At 49.4% G+C, this 15329-nt stretch overlaps 1 protein-coding gene across 1 annotated transcript in view; it reads right to left on the bottom strand.

Annotated features, from left to right (window-relative positions):
* Window positions 1-15329, bottom strand: part of LOC141980933 (uncharacterized) — a 232495-nt gene that overhangs the window by 142887 nt on the left and 74279 nt on the right. The window contains exons 34-41 of the mRNA XM_074942711.1: window positions 11431-11499; window positions 10429-10506; window positions 9727-9753; window positions 8859-8912; window positions 8071-8142; window positions 7408-7467; window positions 5807-5842; window positions 1420-1464 (exon numbers count right to left, since the gene is read on the bottom strand). Of these exons, the coding sequence (XP_074798812.1) occupies window positions 1420-1464; window positions 5807-5842; window positions 7408-7467; window positions 8071-8142; window positions 8859-8912; window positions 9727-9753; window positions 10429-10506; window positions 11431-11499 (441 nt within the window). The remainder of the gene's footprint in view (window positions 1-1419; window positions 1465-5806; window positions 5843-7407; window positions 7468-8070; window positions 8143-8858; window positions 8913-9726; window positions 9754-10428; window positions 10507-11430; window positions 11500-15329) is intronic.

Genomic DNA, 15329 nt, shown 5'->3' with positions numbered 1-15329 from the left:
GTGAGGGCTTGAAGCGCCAATTGCACCTCTGTCTCTCTCCACTGTGGAATGTCAGAGCTAATTTTGGGTCTATTAAGAGTCTTGCTACAGGTACTGTGCTGCATTCACTTTGGCCTTATGGTGCACCAGCACTAAGGCCTCCACTACTATGAGCTGAAATCACTGAGCACTATGTCAAGTAGTGGGGAGCCGGAAGATCTAGAGTGCAGTGGTGCTGTTTGTGGATAGGCTGGCAGAGCGGAGCTGTTCGTGAGACGGCGAGCTGAGCAGAGCCGTTCGTGAGACAGTGAGCTGTGCAGTGCAGAGCAGAGCCGTTCGTGAGACAGCGGTGTGTTCGTGAGACGGCAAGCTGTGCAGAGCGGAGCCGTTCATGAGCCAGCGAGCTGAGCAGAGCTGTTCGTGAGACAGCGAGCTGTGCAGAGCAGAGCCGTTCGTGAGACAGCGGTGTGTTCGTGAGACGGCGAGCTGTGCAGAGCGGAGCCGTTCATGAGCCAGCGAGCTGAGCAGAGCTGTTCGTGAGACAGCGAGCTGTGCAGAGCAGAGCCGTTCGTGAGACAGCGGTGTGTTCGTGAGACGGCGAGCTGTGCAGAGCGGAGCCGTTCATGAGACAGCGAGCTGAGCAGAGCTGTTCGTGAGACAGCGAGCTGTGCAGAGCAGAGCCGTTCGTGAGACGGCGAGCTGTGCAGAGCAGAGCCGGTCATGGTGGAGCAGAGCAGAGCCCTGTGGGGCAGCCAGCTTCAGGACACGTAAGGTGCCCCTTACCCCTTTCCCCCACACACAGGCACATTTTAGCCAGACTGGGGAGTAACACTATGCAGATGAACTTTTGAACTCTGGGGCTGGACTTTTTGGACTTTGGGTGATTTGTGGATTGCTGGACTCAAGAGACGTTTGGGTGCTGGGACTCAAGAACCCGAGGGAAAGGGGCATGCCCCAATTTGCTTGGGGTGGGTTTTTTTTTGCTCATGGGTTGTGTTATGAATCCTGTTGGTGGTGTCTCCCCAACATAATGCCACATTGTTTCTCTCTGTTATTAAAAGGCTTTTTGCTACACTCAGACTATATGCTTGCGAGAGGGGAAGTATTGCCTCTTGAAGGCGCCCAGCGGGGGTGGTATATATTTGTCCCAGGTCACTGGGTGGGGGCTCAAGCCGGTTTGCATTGTGTTATTGGAATGGATCCCCTAGATATTGAACCCGGCCCTTGTTGCTGCCAACTCTGATGGGCAGAAGGGTTACACATATATTGCCCTTCAGGTGAGGATTTCAAAGAGCCAGACAAACAATAATTAATTCTCACAATATTGTGTGTATTATGGTAACATCAGCTGAGATTGGGGTCCCATTTTATCGGGGTAGGTTGGGCTCTAAATTCACTGCATTTTTTTTTAACTTTGATTTTGGTTCACCCAAACCCTACCTTTGGGCCAGTCAGTCCTTCCTCTCCAGGCAATCCTGGTTCACCCTAAACAAAAACAAAATGTATTTCCCTGACTGTCCCATGTAGTCAGTCCCCGAAAGAGCTCATTAAAAACACCAGTAGTTCTAGGCCTAAGGCCCCTTACAGAAAACACTCAGTCACACTTTTTTCTTTTCTTAAAGAGGTGCAATTGCACATGCAAAAATGCCCACACAAGTGCATGCCCACATTTGTGCACACAGTACCATGATTGCACATGCAAAGGGCAAGTTAGAGATGGCTGTTTGAATGTGCAAATACACAATTCCCATGCATTGTTATAAACATGCACTTTTGCACAGGCAAGCAGGGCTTGGCCCTCAATATTGTGTGTTGGAGGGGCAGTTCTTTAGAAAGCAAGTTTTCCATTCGCTAGACAAGACGGTCTGAAGTGAGTCACATGTCCGTCTCCCAGAGCCGCTGCTCTGCAGAATGCTCTCCAAGCAATAAGCTAGTTGATGCTGGAGAGGCAGGGGAGAGAAACTGTGATAAGAAGATTGAATTAGCCAGACCCGACCATAGAATCATAGAATATCAGGGTTGGAAGGGACCTCAGGAGGTCATCTAGTCCAACCCCCTGCTCAAAGCAGGACCAATCCCCAATTAAATCATCCCAGCCACGGTTTTGTCAAGCCTGACCTTAAAAACTTCTAAGGAAGGAGATTCTACCACCTCCCTAGGTAACGCATTCCAGTGTTTCACCACCCTCCTAGTGAAAAAGTTTTTCCTAATATCCAACCGAAATCTCCCCAACTGCAACTTGAGACCATTACTCCTTGTCCTGTCATCTTCTACCACTGAGAATAGTCTAGAACCATCCTCTTTGGAACCACCTCTCAGGTAGTTGAAAGCAGCTATCAAATCCCCCCTCATTCTTCTCTTCCGCAGACTAAACAATCCCAGTTCCCTCAGCCTCTCCTCATAACTCATGTGTTCCAGACCCCTAATCATTTTTGTTGCCCTTCGCTGGACTCTCTCCAATTTATCCACATCCTTCTTGTAGTGTGGGGCCCAAAACTGGACACAGTACTCCAGATGAGGCCTCACCAATGTCGAATAGAGGGGAACGATCACGTCCCTCGATCTGCTCGCTATGCCCCTACTTATACATCCCAAAATGCCATTGGCCTTCTTGACAACAAGGGCACACTGCTGACTCATATCCAGCTTCTCGTCCACTGTAACCCCTAGGTCCTTTTCCGCAGAACTGCTGCCTAGCCATTCGGTCCCTAGTCTGTAGCTTGTCCATTGGCCAGTCAGGTTCGGTATCCTGCCTACAGCCTTGGCTGACGTCCCATGCTTCAGGGGGTGGGCAACGGCTCACTCAATCATGCATTTAGCTACTCATTCAGCGCTACATGTAGGGGCCTGGAGATCTTTCCAGCCCATGGAGGTGACCACTTCATGCCCTGAGATTTGATTATCTTTCACATACCTAAGCCACTCTCAGGGTTTTTTTGTTACATCAAGAAATCACAGTCTTTGACTCCCTGATCCTTGTCCAGCAGTGAATGTCACAGGCTAAGACATCGATGTTTTCCTCACCCCTGGGCAGCAAAATCCTCCCCACTCTTCCCGAGTCACTTCCCCAACAATCATTGCCACCTGTTTGTGAGGGGCCTCTGTCATGTACATTTTGTACCCGGTAGGGCTGCTTACCAGCAAGTCAGGGTTCGGTACCAAATATGGACTGGCTGCAGGGCTCCCTTCTCAGAGAGATACACACCAGATGTGTTCACTAGAAGATCCCTTAATGCATTGCCAGCAATGGCTGAGGTTAGCTTTAAAAAGGTAAGTTGCTTAGTGGCTGAACAGTACGATGCAGTTTAATATGCCTTTACCGACACTTTTTGCCTTCCCAGCCTCCACCAGGAACTAGGGCTGCCAACTTTCTAATCGCACAAAGCCGAACACCCCTGCCCCGTGCCCTGCCCCGAGGCCCTGCCCCTTCACTGAGGAGCCGCCCCTACTTGCTCCATCCCCCCTCCCTCCGTTGCTCGCTCTCCTCCACCCTTGCTCACTTTCACAGGGATGGGTCAGGGGGTTAGGGTGTGGGGTGGGGGTGGGCTCCGGCTGGGGGGGTGGACTCTGAGGTGGGGCCAGGGATGAGGGGTTTGGGGTGCGGGAAATGGCTCTGGGCTGGGGTAGCACGTTGGGGTGCGGACTCTGGGGTGGGGCTGGGGATGAGAGGTTTGGAGTGCAGGAGGGGGCTCCAGGCTGGGGTTGAGGGGTTCAGAGTGTGAGGGGGGGTGCAGGCTCCAGCTGGGCGTGTGGGCTCTGAGGTGAGGCGGGGTGAGGCCAGGGATTTGGGGTGCAGGTGGGGACTCCGGGCAAGGGCAGAGAGTGTTGGGGGGGGTGCGGGCTACAGGGAGGGAGTTTGGGTGTGGCAGGGGACTCCGGGCTGGGGCAGGGGGTTGGAGTCCGGGAGGGGGTTCGGGATGCAGGGTCCCGGCAGCGCTTACTGCAGCTCCCAGGAAGCAGCCACCAGGTTCCTGCAGCCCCATGGCACATGAGCGACCAGGGACGGGAGGCTCCACGCGCTGCCCTCACACCCACAGACACCACCCCCGCAGCTCCCATTGGTCATGATTCCTGGCCAATGGGAGCTGAGGAGCCGGCACTTGGGGCGGGGGTAGTGCGCAGAGCCACCCTGACCGCCCATGCGCATAGGAGCCTGCCTTAGCCCTGCTGCGCTGCTGACTGCACTTTTAACAGAGCGGTCAGCGGTGCCAACTGAAGCTGCCAGGGTCCCTTTTCGACTGGGTGTTCCAGTGAAAAAACAGATGTCTGGCAACCCTACCAGGAACTTAGGGATTCCCAGGCTGGATCAGAGCGGAGACCACCAGATACAGGACTCGAAGGGATCTCTGTGTCACTGAGTCCAATCCCCTGTTATCACAGGAAGCCACGTCATATAGTCCTATTCATAAATGTATAAAGCTCCATCTTAAAACGACTTAGGTTGTTTGCCCCCCACTACTGCTGTGGGGAGGCTGTTCCAGAACTTTACTCTTTCTGATGGGTAGAAACCTCCTTCTAATTTCCAGCCTAAATGTATTCATGACCATAAAATCATAGAAGATTAGGGTTGGAAGAGACCTCAGGAGGTCATCTAGTCCAACCTGCTGCTCAAAGCAGGACCAACCCCAATTAAATCATCCCAGCCAGGGCTTTGTCAAGCCAGGCCTTAAAAACCTTGAAGGATGGAGATTCCACTACCTCCCTAGGTATTGGTAACCCATTCCAGTGCTTCACCACCCTCCTAGTGAAATAGTGTTTCCTACTATCCAACCTAGACCTCCCCCACTGCAACTTGAGACCATTACTCCTTGTTCTGTCATCTGCCACCACTGAGAACAGCTGAGCTCCATTCTCTTTGGAACCCCTCTTCAGGTAGTTGAAGGCTGCTATCAAATCCCCCCACACTCTTCTCTTCCGCAGACTAAACAATCCCAGTTCCCTCAGCCTCTCCTCATAAGTCATGTGCCCCAGCCCCCTGATCATTTTTGTTGCCCTCTGCTGGACTCTCTCCAATTTGTCCACATCCTTTCTGTAGTGTGGGGCCCAAAACTGGACGCAATACTCCAGATGTGGCCACACCAGTGCCGAATAGAGGGGAATAATCACGTCCCTCGATCTGCTGGCAATGCTCCTACTAATGCAGCCCAATATGTCGTTAGCCTTCTTGGCAACAAGGGCACACTGCTGACTCATATCCAGCTTCTCATCCATTGTAATCCCCAGGTCCTTTTCTGCAGAACTGCCACTTAGCCAGTCAGTTCCCAGTCTGTAGTGGTGCATGGGATTCTTCCATCCTAAGTGCAAGATTCTGCACTTGTCCTTGTTGAACCTCATCAGATTTCTTTTGGCCCAACCCTCCAATTTGTCTAGGTCACTCTGGACCCTATCCCTACCCTCCAGCATATCTACCTCTCCTCAAGGCTTAGTGTCATCTGCGAACTTGCTGAGGGTGCAATTCATCCCATCATCCAGATCCTTAATAAAGATGTTGAACAAAACCAGCCCAAGGACTGACCCCTGGAGCACTCTGCTTGATACTGGCTGCCAACTAGACATTGAGCCATTGATCACCAGTTTCTACCCATCCAATCTTTTTTTGAGTTTTGCTGGATTCTTGGCCTCAATGTCATCCTGTGGTAAGGAGTTCCACTGTCTGATTATGCCTTGTGTGAAGAAGGATTTCCTTTCACTGGTTTTGAATTTGGGGTAATGTCATTGCATTCTATGCCACAAGGGATGTCCCTCTACCTTCCCCATCACAAGACCACCACCCATTTCCAGCCACCCTAGCACAGGTTCAACTTGGATGCATGTTTTTAATACCCACCTTTTGTCCTTGTGCTCCGGGTGGCCCCATTTCCCCCTGAAAAACAAAGAGAGAAGAGAGCTCAGCCTCTAGGACTCATTGCTGGCTCCTGTCCTCTTCTTCATCATCACCACCCTTCTGTGTTTCTCTCCTTTTTCAACTCCAGCAGCAGTGCATGAGTTTCAACAACACCTCTCCATTGTGGTCCAGCTATTTACAAAGGGCTGATTTCGACAACACCCGTCCCATCTCTCGCCTATTAGATTGTCACCTCCAATGGTTTGCTAAATCCAGAGCCCTCAAACAGTGAAGACACAGGCGTCCTGCAAGGACAGAGCAATTCCTACCAGCTGTTTAGGGGCAAAGGGCAGGATTCTGGAAGCCCAAGGAGGATTTTTGTGCCACAAGACCAGCTGCACAGAAACTCCAGGCACTGCCTGGCAGAGCAGGGATTTGGGGGTAGAACTGGTGGACCTGCCACCAATCATTTCCCTTGGCATTGGGGGAGGCCAGATGCTGCACAGGCTGCAGTGGACACTGTGGAATAGCTCCACTTCTGTTCCATGGCCTAGGTGCCTTCCTTCTCTACAGCCCCACCGAAACTCCCCAGAGTACAGGCCATGCGGCTCAAGCTGCTCATCAGGACCAGTGTTTGGGCATTAATGACAGTGCAGGTCAGACACTAATTGGCTCATACTGACTCCTCCCCAAGCTGGAACACCGCAGGCACATGGTGCTCACAGCCAGGTGAAATTCTCTCCTACCTCTGAGAAAATAACATCCAGTCCGAGTCTGACAAACGAGGCTGCATCTACACTGGGCTTTGCTGCCAAACACCTTGCGATTGCTGGTTTAGTTCTACTGCAGTAGCCACACTGGGTACCAAGGTTCCCACTACTACTGGTGTTTTAATCACTGAGTCCTCCCACCCTAATGAGAGACGGTCTAAACGCCATGATAAAAAGGCTGGTGGCCACTGATGCCTTGTCTGCACTAGCCTTCCCACTAGAGCTGGTGGAAAAAAGCAAGAGGTTCCACAGAAAAATTTGACAAAAATGGAAAAAAATACATATTTCAATTTTTGGCAGAAATTTGGACACAGGGCTTCATCTCCCAGGATGCACCATGATCTCCCCGTTTGGAGACAGGAGGCAGTACATCATGGGAGTCCCTGGCCATGGTGCTTCCTGGGAAATGTAGTCACTCTGGGGAGCTCAGGCCATAGAGGAGAATGGGGACATGAGGCCAGTAAACTATAACTCCCATGAGGCAATGTGGCAGTACGTCCGATTTGAAATATGTCGGTTTCAGTCAAAATATTTAGGTCTTCTGACTGAGAAATATAGAAATTTTCCTGTGAAAGCAGATAAATATTGCTCAGTGAGGTCTAGCATGAGTGCATCTAGGCAAGCTGGGAATCACACCCCTATCTTCAATTATGGACATAACCTGTGATCATCTAATCTGACCTCCTGCATAACCCAGGCCATAGAACTACAAGGCCAGATTTAGTTTTTTGGTTCAGTCTGTTAATAACTACATCCAGAGCACTGAAGGAAAAGGGGAGGGACAGAGGTTGCCTATTTCACATGTACAAACCTGGTTGCAAAGACTAAACATACCTTTCCTCCTTCTGCTCCGTTAAAGCCAGGTGTGCCTGGAATGCCGATCCCTGCCTCCCCCTGAAAAGCAAGCACAGCCTAAGTGAAGGTAACACTCCAGAGGGAGAAGGGAGAAAGGAGAAAAAAAGAAAAGGCGAGACTATAACTGAAATCAGTCCTATCTACAGCAGCTTCTCTGAACTCCCACTGGGGGCCAGCAATTTAGTGCACGACCATTTTGTCTGGAGAAGTGTCTGTTAATATAACCTCAGCATTATAGGGTTGTATTTCTAAGGTCAGCCTAAGTTGCCTGGAAAGGGAGACATGTTAAGAAAAGGACTGTAGAGGTTTCAAGTGAAATGTGAAAGAGGATGGGGATAAAGGAGGCAGGGACATCAAAGGAGGCCATCCCGTGGGAGAGGAGAAGGTCCTGGCATCTACAGTGGCCAAACCTTTCAGATGCACAGATAGGAGATGAGTCAGAGGAACAGGGAAGGCTGGCTAGACAGACAATGTCTATTCTATTCCATGATATTGGCTGCAGCAAGTCCATGGAGCAGGGGGAGACATGGTGACACTTCTCCATCCTCCTCGCACTTGGTCCATCCTGCCATTACGGCAACTCGGCTATTTCTGTCCCCTTTGGGCAGATGAAGAGTAAAGACATATTACATGAGTAATGACCTTTTCTCCCCTTGGCCCGGGAATTCCAGGAGCACCATCCAGCCCGAGAGGGCCAGGCAAACCGGCTTTCCCCTGCAAAAGAGGAACAGAATGTGGTTCAACACAGTGCCTGTCATGCCCAAGGTATTTAGGGTTAGTGCCAAGCCAAATGATAAAAATGAGGCCCCACAAAGTGCTGGGAATTAGCTCATACAGCATCTTAGCCAGTGAAAGCTGTTGCCCTCCACAGAGGGGAGTGTGACACTACCCAAAGGCACCTCACTCTTTGGCTTTCTCTGCTACCTCCAGCTTTTGGGCCTCTCTCTTGGCCAGCTCTAACTGCAGCACTCTTCCGGATGCTTCTCACAGTCCATGAACACAACTCTTATCCCCTCATTGTTTTGACTGCAGCTTCCAGGCCACAGTCAGCACAGAGGTTGTCTAACTCCAGGTTGGGACTGGGTTACGTCTCCAGTTTACTCATCCTGTCTTTCCCTTTGTTCTAGCTCCCTTACCGGAAACAAACAAATGGAAAATAACAAACCGTAACCTTTTGCTTCACCCGTTCCCAACCTTCTCACCTTGGACTCTCTTAGTATCTATGTTATCTGGTGAATAAATGCCGGGAGCATGACCCATGGCTAACCAGTAAACAGGGTGTAGATCCTGCCGACTACGCCTCCACGACATTTCCCAGGAGTCCCAGGATGTATTGCTCTCCAGCCACCCTAAGCGACGGCCTGCATCTGACAGGCACTGTCTGGCCCAAAGCGACTATTGGCGAAAGTTCAGCACCAGTCTGTACTCACAGTCTCTCCTGCATCTCCTTTGTCACCCTTGGCACCACTTTTCCCGCGAGGCCCCTGTATAATGCATGAGAGACTCTCACCACCTGGAACAACACTGCACGTTTCCAGGAGCCGCCCTCAGTATCAATCATGTGTCCAGTGATTCATGCTCATGCATTAAAGAACCTTTCGGATACAATGGCACCCCAGAGACCCCTTCAGTCTGCCACAGGGCACAAGCTGCAGTGGAGACCAGCAGTACAGGGGAGAATCATACTTGACTTACTGTGTTATTGTGGCCAGTGATGGTGGCAGGCCTATGGTACTTGGGCAGCTCCCTCCCTGCACCATATATACACACACACGCATGCACACCTACTCCTGACTGGTAGCCATAGCAACACTACCAGCACCACCAGACAGATCAGGGAGCTGGCGGGGGGGCGGGGGGGAGGAGGGGAGAGGGAGGGAGGAGACCAAAAAAAAGTAAATGTCTCTTCTTGGATAGGTCCCCAGGCTGAGCATCACTGGAGCATGTATTCATAGAATCATAGAACATTAGGGTTGGAAGAGATCTCAGGAGGTCATCTAGTCCAATCCCCTGCTCAAAGCAGGACCAACACCAGCTAAATTCAATCCATTAGGCAGCTTAAAAATAAAATGCAGGGCTGTCAGTCAGACAGACATGTTGCATGCAGTTTGGTTGAAGCCATGTTGGTCCCAAGATATTTGAGAGACAAGGTGTGTGAGGTAATGTCTTTTATCGGACCACCCTCTGCTAGTGAGAGAGACAAACTTTTGAGCCACACAGAGCTCTTCCTCAGGTCTGACAGACACAGACACACACACACACAGGGGATGAAACTAGGAGTAAATCTCAGCTACTTACTCTACCACCGGCATCTCCAGGCTCACCCTGAAACAGAGGACAGAGAATGATACAGCCTCAGAACAAGACAGGAGCGATCACGTTTCCTTCTCAGGGCCCCCTCCCTCTCTCACTTTCCGCTGGAGCCTCCTCTCGAAGATCTATGCAATCTGGGCTGCAGTCTGCCCCCACTGGGATCGTTCTGCCCCACGCGTGTGAGGGGAGCCGCCTCCCACATTTGCACCCACCATTGTCCTCAGCTCAAACTGCCTAGAAGGTGGCTGAGTAGGGAGGCAACTATTGACGACGGCACTGTGCACACTGGAAGCTGGGCTTAAATATTTCACCTGAACAACGGAACCACCCCTAGATGGTAACAACTTTCACTCACTCCTGTTCCAGGCTGCATTCAAACTGGCCCACTAGGTCCTCTGAAACTGCAGTTGGACCCCAATGTCTTGTGATGAGACGTCAGATTACAGAGAGGGGCCTGATCCTGCACTCACAGATGTCACCGGTAAAGCCCCCATTGGCATCAATGGCACAGGATTAATTTATAGATGTCTAGGAGGCCTGACCCCTCACTGTGTGATAGGCTGGGGGATGTGGATTCCCCCTGCCTTGAGAAGGGTAACCCCCCTAGTTACCCCGCATTCAGCACATGCCCCCAGGTGTCTATGGCAGAGCAATGCAGACGAATGGCTAGCTCACAGTCACACACACCTTCACAGACATCCCAGGTGGTCCCTGCGGCCCTGGTGGTCCTGCTGCTCCAGGAACTCCCGGCTGCCCTTTCTGCCCCTGAAATGATTCAAGCCAAACATTTGAGAGACACAAATGCTCTACCCCAGTGACCTCTACTCCCACTCCGAGCAGCATATGGGCCTAGAGTAAGTGCCCGTGTCACTCAGTGGCGACCTCTCTGGCCAATCACTGAGCTGCACGGAGAGACACTGAAGGAAAGACATCCATAACCCTGCTCTCAAGAGGACAGAGGATGGCTGCAGTGAAAAGAGATGATGAGGGTACAGCAGGAAACACAGAGGGAATAAGATTATTTAGAACATACACACTGAGATCCATGCACCCAGCACTGAAATGCTGCCACCTCTGGGGTGAAAGGCAGCAGCTGGTTAATAGCACACAATAACACTGCCAGCAGCTCAGGCCAGGATGTGAAGGAGGATTTTGTATCTCATTGAAATGACAAGGGGGGACTTTAAGAAGCCAGAGAGCAGTTACCCAAACTGTACTTCATCAGGATGTGGGGGTTAACAACCCTAATCGTACACAAAGTCCTATGAGATCCTTAACGACCACATGTGGCCAGGTCCACATCCAGCAGCACAGTGCCCTCTAGTGCTGACTCAAAGGAAAGAACGCTGCCTCCCAAGTCACCAACACCTGTACAGGAGACTCCCAGGAAAAGGAAAGCACTGACCTAGTCAGCTCGTACGTTGCATCCCTTTCTCCCTCAGTGCACCTATTTTTCCTGTTTTGTCTAAGCTACCTGGGGTAGGGTCTGTCTTGTGCTATATATGCATGCACAGAGACTAGCACAAGGGGGCCCCGATCCTAACAGAGACCCTTCGGCCACTACTAGGCTACAGATAATTCTAAAGGCCTGGCTGCCCCGGTTGCACGATCTATGGTGACCACACACCATTTGGAGACACCGACCGCAGAAGGGAGGTGGGTTATACCAGATGTCATGCGTTTACTCACAGGAGAGCCTGGTTGTCCGTTTCGGCCAGGAATCACTTCCACCCCTCCCAGAACGTAGCCCGGTTCCCCCTGCACAACGGGAAGCAGCACACACAGCAGTTTACTGGGGCGTCAGGAAGCTTTTCCGCTCAGATTTTCATCTGAGGAAACCCTGAGAACTTGCTCGGTACACAATTACACATAGGAAACCGTAGACCAGATTCTCAGCTGGAGTCGGTCCCCAGGGTTCCATTGACTTCAATGGAACTTCACCCATTCGTGCCAGCTGAGGCGGTGGTCCCGACTTCCTCACTCTTCAGTCAGTTACTCTATTGCTCCAGAGGCTGTTAGACAGACAGGCAGGCAGGCATATAAACAATCATCCCCAAAGGACAGGGCTGATGCAAACATCTTCATTGCCAGACTGGATACAGACTTTATTGGATACAGACTGGCTAACGTAGGGAGGAGGGCTTTAAACTAGGTTTGATGGGGCAGGAGACAAAAGCACACAGGTAAGGCAAAAGCATGGAGATCTGGGAGAAGGGCTGTAATCTGGCCAGAGCATGGGCTATTATAGCAGGGATGAGGGAGAGACAAGAGAGAACCTTTGGGGAAATAAATCCGTAAGTGAGATGTCTGTATACTAATACAAGAAGATGGGGAATAAGCAGGAAGAACCAGAAATGCTAGTTAATAAACACAACTATGATATAGTTGGCATCACAGAGACTTGGTGGGATAATACACATGACTGAATATTGGTATAGAAGGGTACAGCTTGCTCAGGAAGGACAGGCAGGGAAAAAAGGCAGGAGGTGTTGCCTTATATATCTAAAATGTAGACACTTGGACCGAGGTTGAGATGGAAATAGGAGACAGACTTGTTGAAAGTCTCTGGGTAAGGATAAAAGAGGTAGAAAACAAGGGTGATGTCATGGCAGGGGGCTATTGCAAGCCACCAAACCAGCAAGAAGAGATGGATGAGGCTTTTTTCAGACAGCTAATGAACTCATCCAAAGCCCAGGACTTGGTGGTGATGGGGGACTTCAGTTACCCAGACGTCTGCCGGGAAAATATCACAGCAGGGCACAGATTAGCCAGCAAGTTCTTGGAATGTATTGGAGACATTTTTTTTATTTCAGAAGATGGAGAAAGCTACGGGGGGGAGGCTGTTCTAGGCTTGCGTTTGACCAATACTGAGGAACTGGTGGAGACTCTGAAAGTGGAAGGCAGCTTTGGTGAATGTGATCATGAAATGGTAGAATTTATGATTCTAAGGAATGGTAGGAAGGAAAATAGCAGAATAAAGATAATGGATTTCAAGTATGCAGACTAACAAACTCAGGGAGTTGGTAGGTAAAATCCCATGGGAAGCAAGTCTAAGGGAAAAAACAACTGAAGACAGTTGGCAGTTTTTAAGAAACATTATGAAGGGCAAAAGAGCAAACTATCCCACTACGTAGGAAAGATAGGAAGTATGGCAAGAGACCACCCTGGCTTAACCTGGAGATCTTCAATGATCTGAAACTCAAAAAAGAGTCTAAACAAAAAGTGGAAACTAGGTCAAATTACAAAGAATGAATATAAACAAACACAAGCAGGTAGAGATAAGATTAGAAAGGCCAAGGCAAAAACCAAGATTAAACTGGCTAGAAACATAAAGGGTAACAAGAAAACTTTCTACAAATACATTAGAAGCAAGAGAAGACCAAGGACAGGGTAGGCCCATAATTCAATGAGGGGAGAAGGAAAGAATAACAGAAAATGTGGAAATGGCAGAAGTGCTAAACGACTCATTTCAGTTTTCACCAAAAAGTTTAGTAGCAATTGGACATCTAACATAGTGAATGGCAGCGAAAATGAGGTAGGATCAGAGGCTAAAATAGGGAAAGAACAAGTTAAAAATTACTTAGACAAGTTAGATGTCTTCAGATCACCAGGGCCTGATGAAGTACATCCTAGAATGCTCAAGGAGCTGACTGAGGAGATATCTGAGCCATTAGCTTGAAAAGTCATGGAAGATGGGTGAGATTCCAGAGGGCTGGAAAAGGGAAAGTATAGTGCCAACATACAAAAAGGGGAATAAGGACAACCCAGGGAATTACAGACCTGTCAGCTTAACTTCTGTAGCCGGAAAGATAATGGAGCAAATAATTAAGCAACCAATTTGCAGAAACCTAAAAGATAATAAGGTGATAAGTAACAGTCAGCACGGATTTGTCAAGAACAAATCGTGTCAAGCCAGCCTAATAGCTTTCTTTGACAGGGTAACAAGCCTTGTGGATGGGGGGAAGCGATAGACATGGTATATCTTGAATTTAGTAAGGCTTTTGATACTGTCTCACATGACCTTCTCATAAACAACTCTGGAAAATACAACCTAGGTGGAAGCAACTATAGGGTGGGTGCAAAACTGGTTGGGAAACTGTTCCCAGAGAGTATTTATCAGTGGTTCACAGCCAAGCTGGAAGGGCATATCGAGTGGGGTCCTGAAGGGATCAGTTCTGGGTCCTGTTCTATTCAATACCTTCATCAGTGATTTTGATAATGGCATTAAGAGTACATAGAAAGTTTGTGGATGATACCAAGCTGGGAGGGGTTGCAAGTACTTAGGAGGATAGGATTAAAATTCAAAATGATCTGGACAAACTGGAGAAATGGTCTGAAGTAAACAAGATGAAATTCAATAAGGATAAACCTCCACAGTTGCACACATACAAAATGTGAAATGAGTGCCTAGGAAGGAGTACTGCAGAAATGGATCTGGGGGTCATAGTGGATCACAGCTAAATATGAGTCAGTCAACAGTGTAGCACTGTTGCAACAAAAGCGAACACCATTCTGGGCTGTATTAGCAGGAGTGTTGTAAGCAAGACACGAGAAGTAATTCTTCTGCTCTACTCTGCGCTGATAAGGCCTCAGCTGGAGTATTGTGTCCAGTTCTGGGTGCCACATTTCAGGAAAGATGTGGACAAATTGGAGAAAGTCCAGAGAAGAGCAACAAAAATGATTAAAGGTCTAGAAAAAATGACCTGTGGGGGAAGATTGAAAACATTGGGTTTGTTTAGTCTGAAGAAGGGAAGACTGAGAGGGGACATGATAACAGTTTTCAAGTACTTAGAAGGTTGTTACAAGGAGGAGGGAGAAGAATTGTTCTTCTTAACCTCTGAGGATAGGACAAGAAGCAATGGGCTTAAATTGCAGCAAGGGCAGTTTAGGTTGGACATTAGGAAAAACTTCCTCACTGTCAGGGTGGTTAAGCACTGGAATAAATTGCCTCGGGAGGTTGTGGAATCTCCATCACTGAAGATTTTTAAGAGCAGGTTAGACAAACACCTGTCAGGGATGGACTAGATAATACTTAGTCCTGCCAGGAGTCGGGACTGGACGAGAAGACATTTTGAGATCCCTTCTAGTCCTACAATTCTACGATTGAGAGGTGATGCTCAAAAACTGTAGACCAACCCACTGAAGCAGAGTGCTAGATTCTTTGTGGAATTATTGAGCCAAGTGAGACGAATCAGGGATTTGTATTAATGCCTGTGCAGTCCTCTCCCATTGACCCTGGCAGGACTTAACCTTCGCTAAAGACTCACAGATTGGATGCAAAGAGTCTAAAGCCTCTGTGGGATTTATCTGAATCAGTTTTACAAACCTGCCAGAAGGTCTACATTGCCCTCCAGTGCCCACCTACAATGCACACCGGGAGCTGTGTGTGGGTACCAAGACAACTGACCTTTCCCAATGTTACACTGCATCTGGTTCTGTTCATTTTGTAGATTGTACCTCCTGGACAGCCGTGTTTCCTTTACCATTGACAGCGGCTCACGGCTGACGTTATGGCTGCACACCAGAGTCACTGGGAATTTCACAGCCTCAGCAGAGATGGTACTCAGACCTCCTGTTCCCAGTGTAAA

Source organism: Natator depressus, chromosome 1 (genome assembly GCF_965152275.1).
Source record: "Natator depressus isolate rNatDep1 chromosome 1, rNatDep2.hap1, whole genome shotgun sequence".
NCBI classification, from domain to species: domain Eukaryota; kingdom Metazoa; phylum Chordata; order Testudines; family Cheloniidae; genus Natator; species Natator depressus.
The sequence above is the reverse complement of the archived record's forward strand: the minus strand, read 5'-3'. Positions and strand labels throughout refer to the sequence as shown.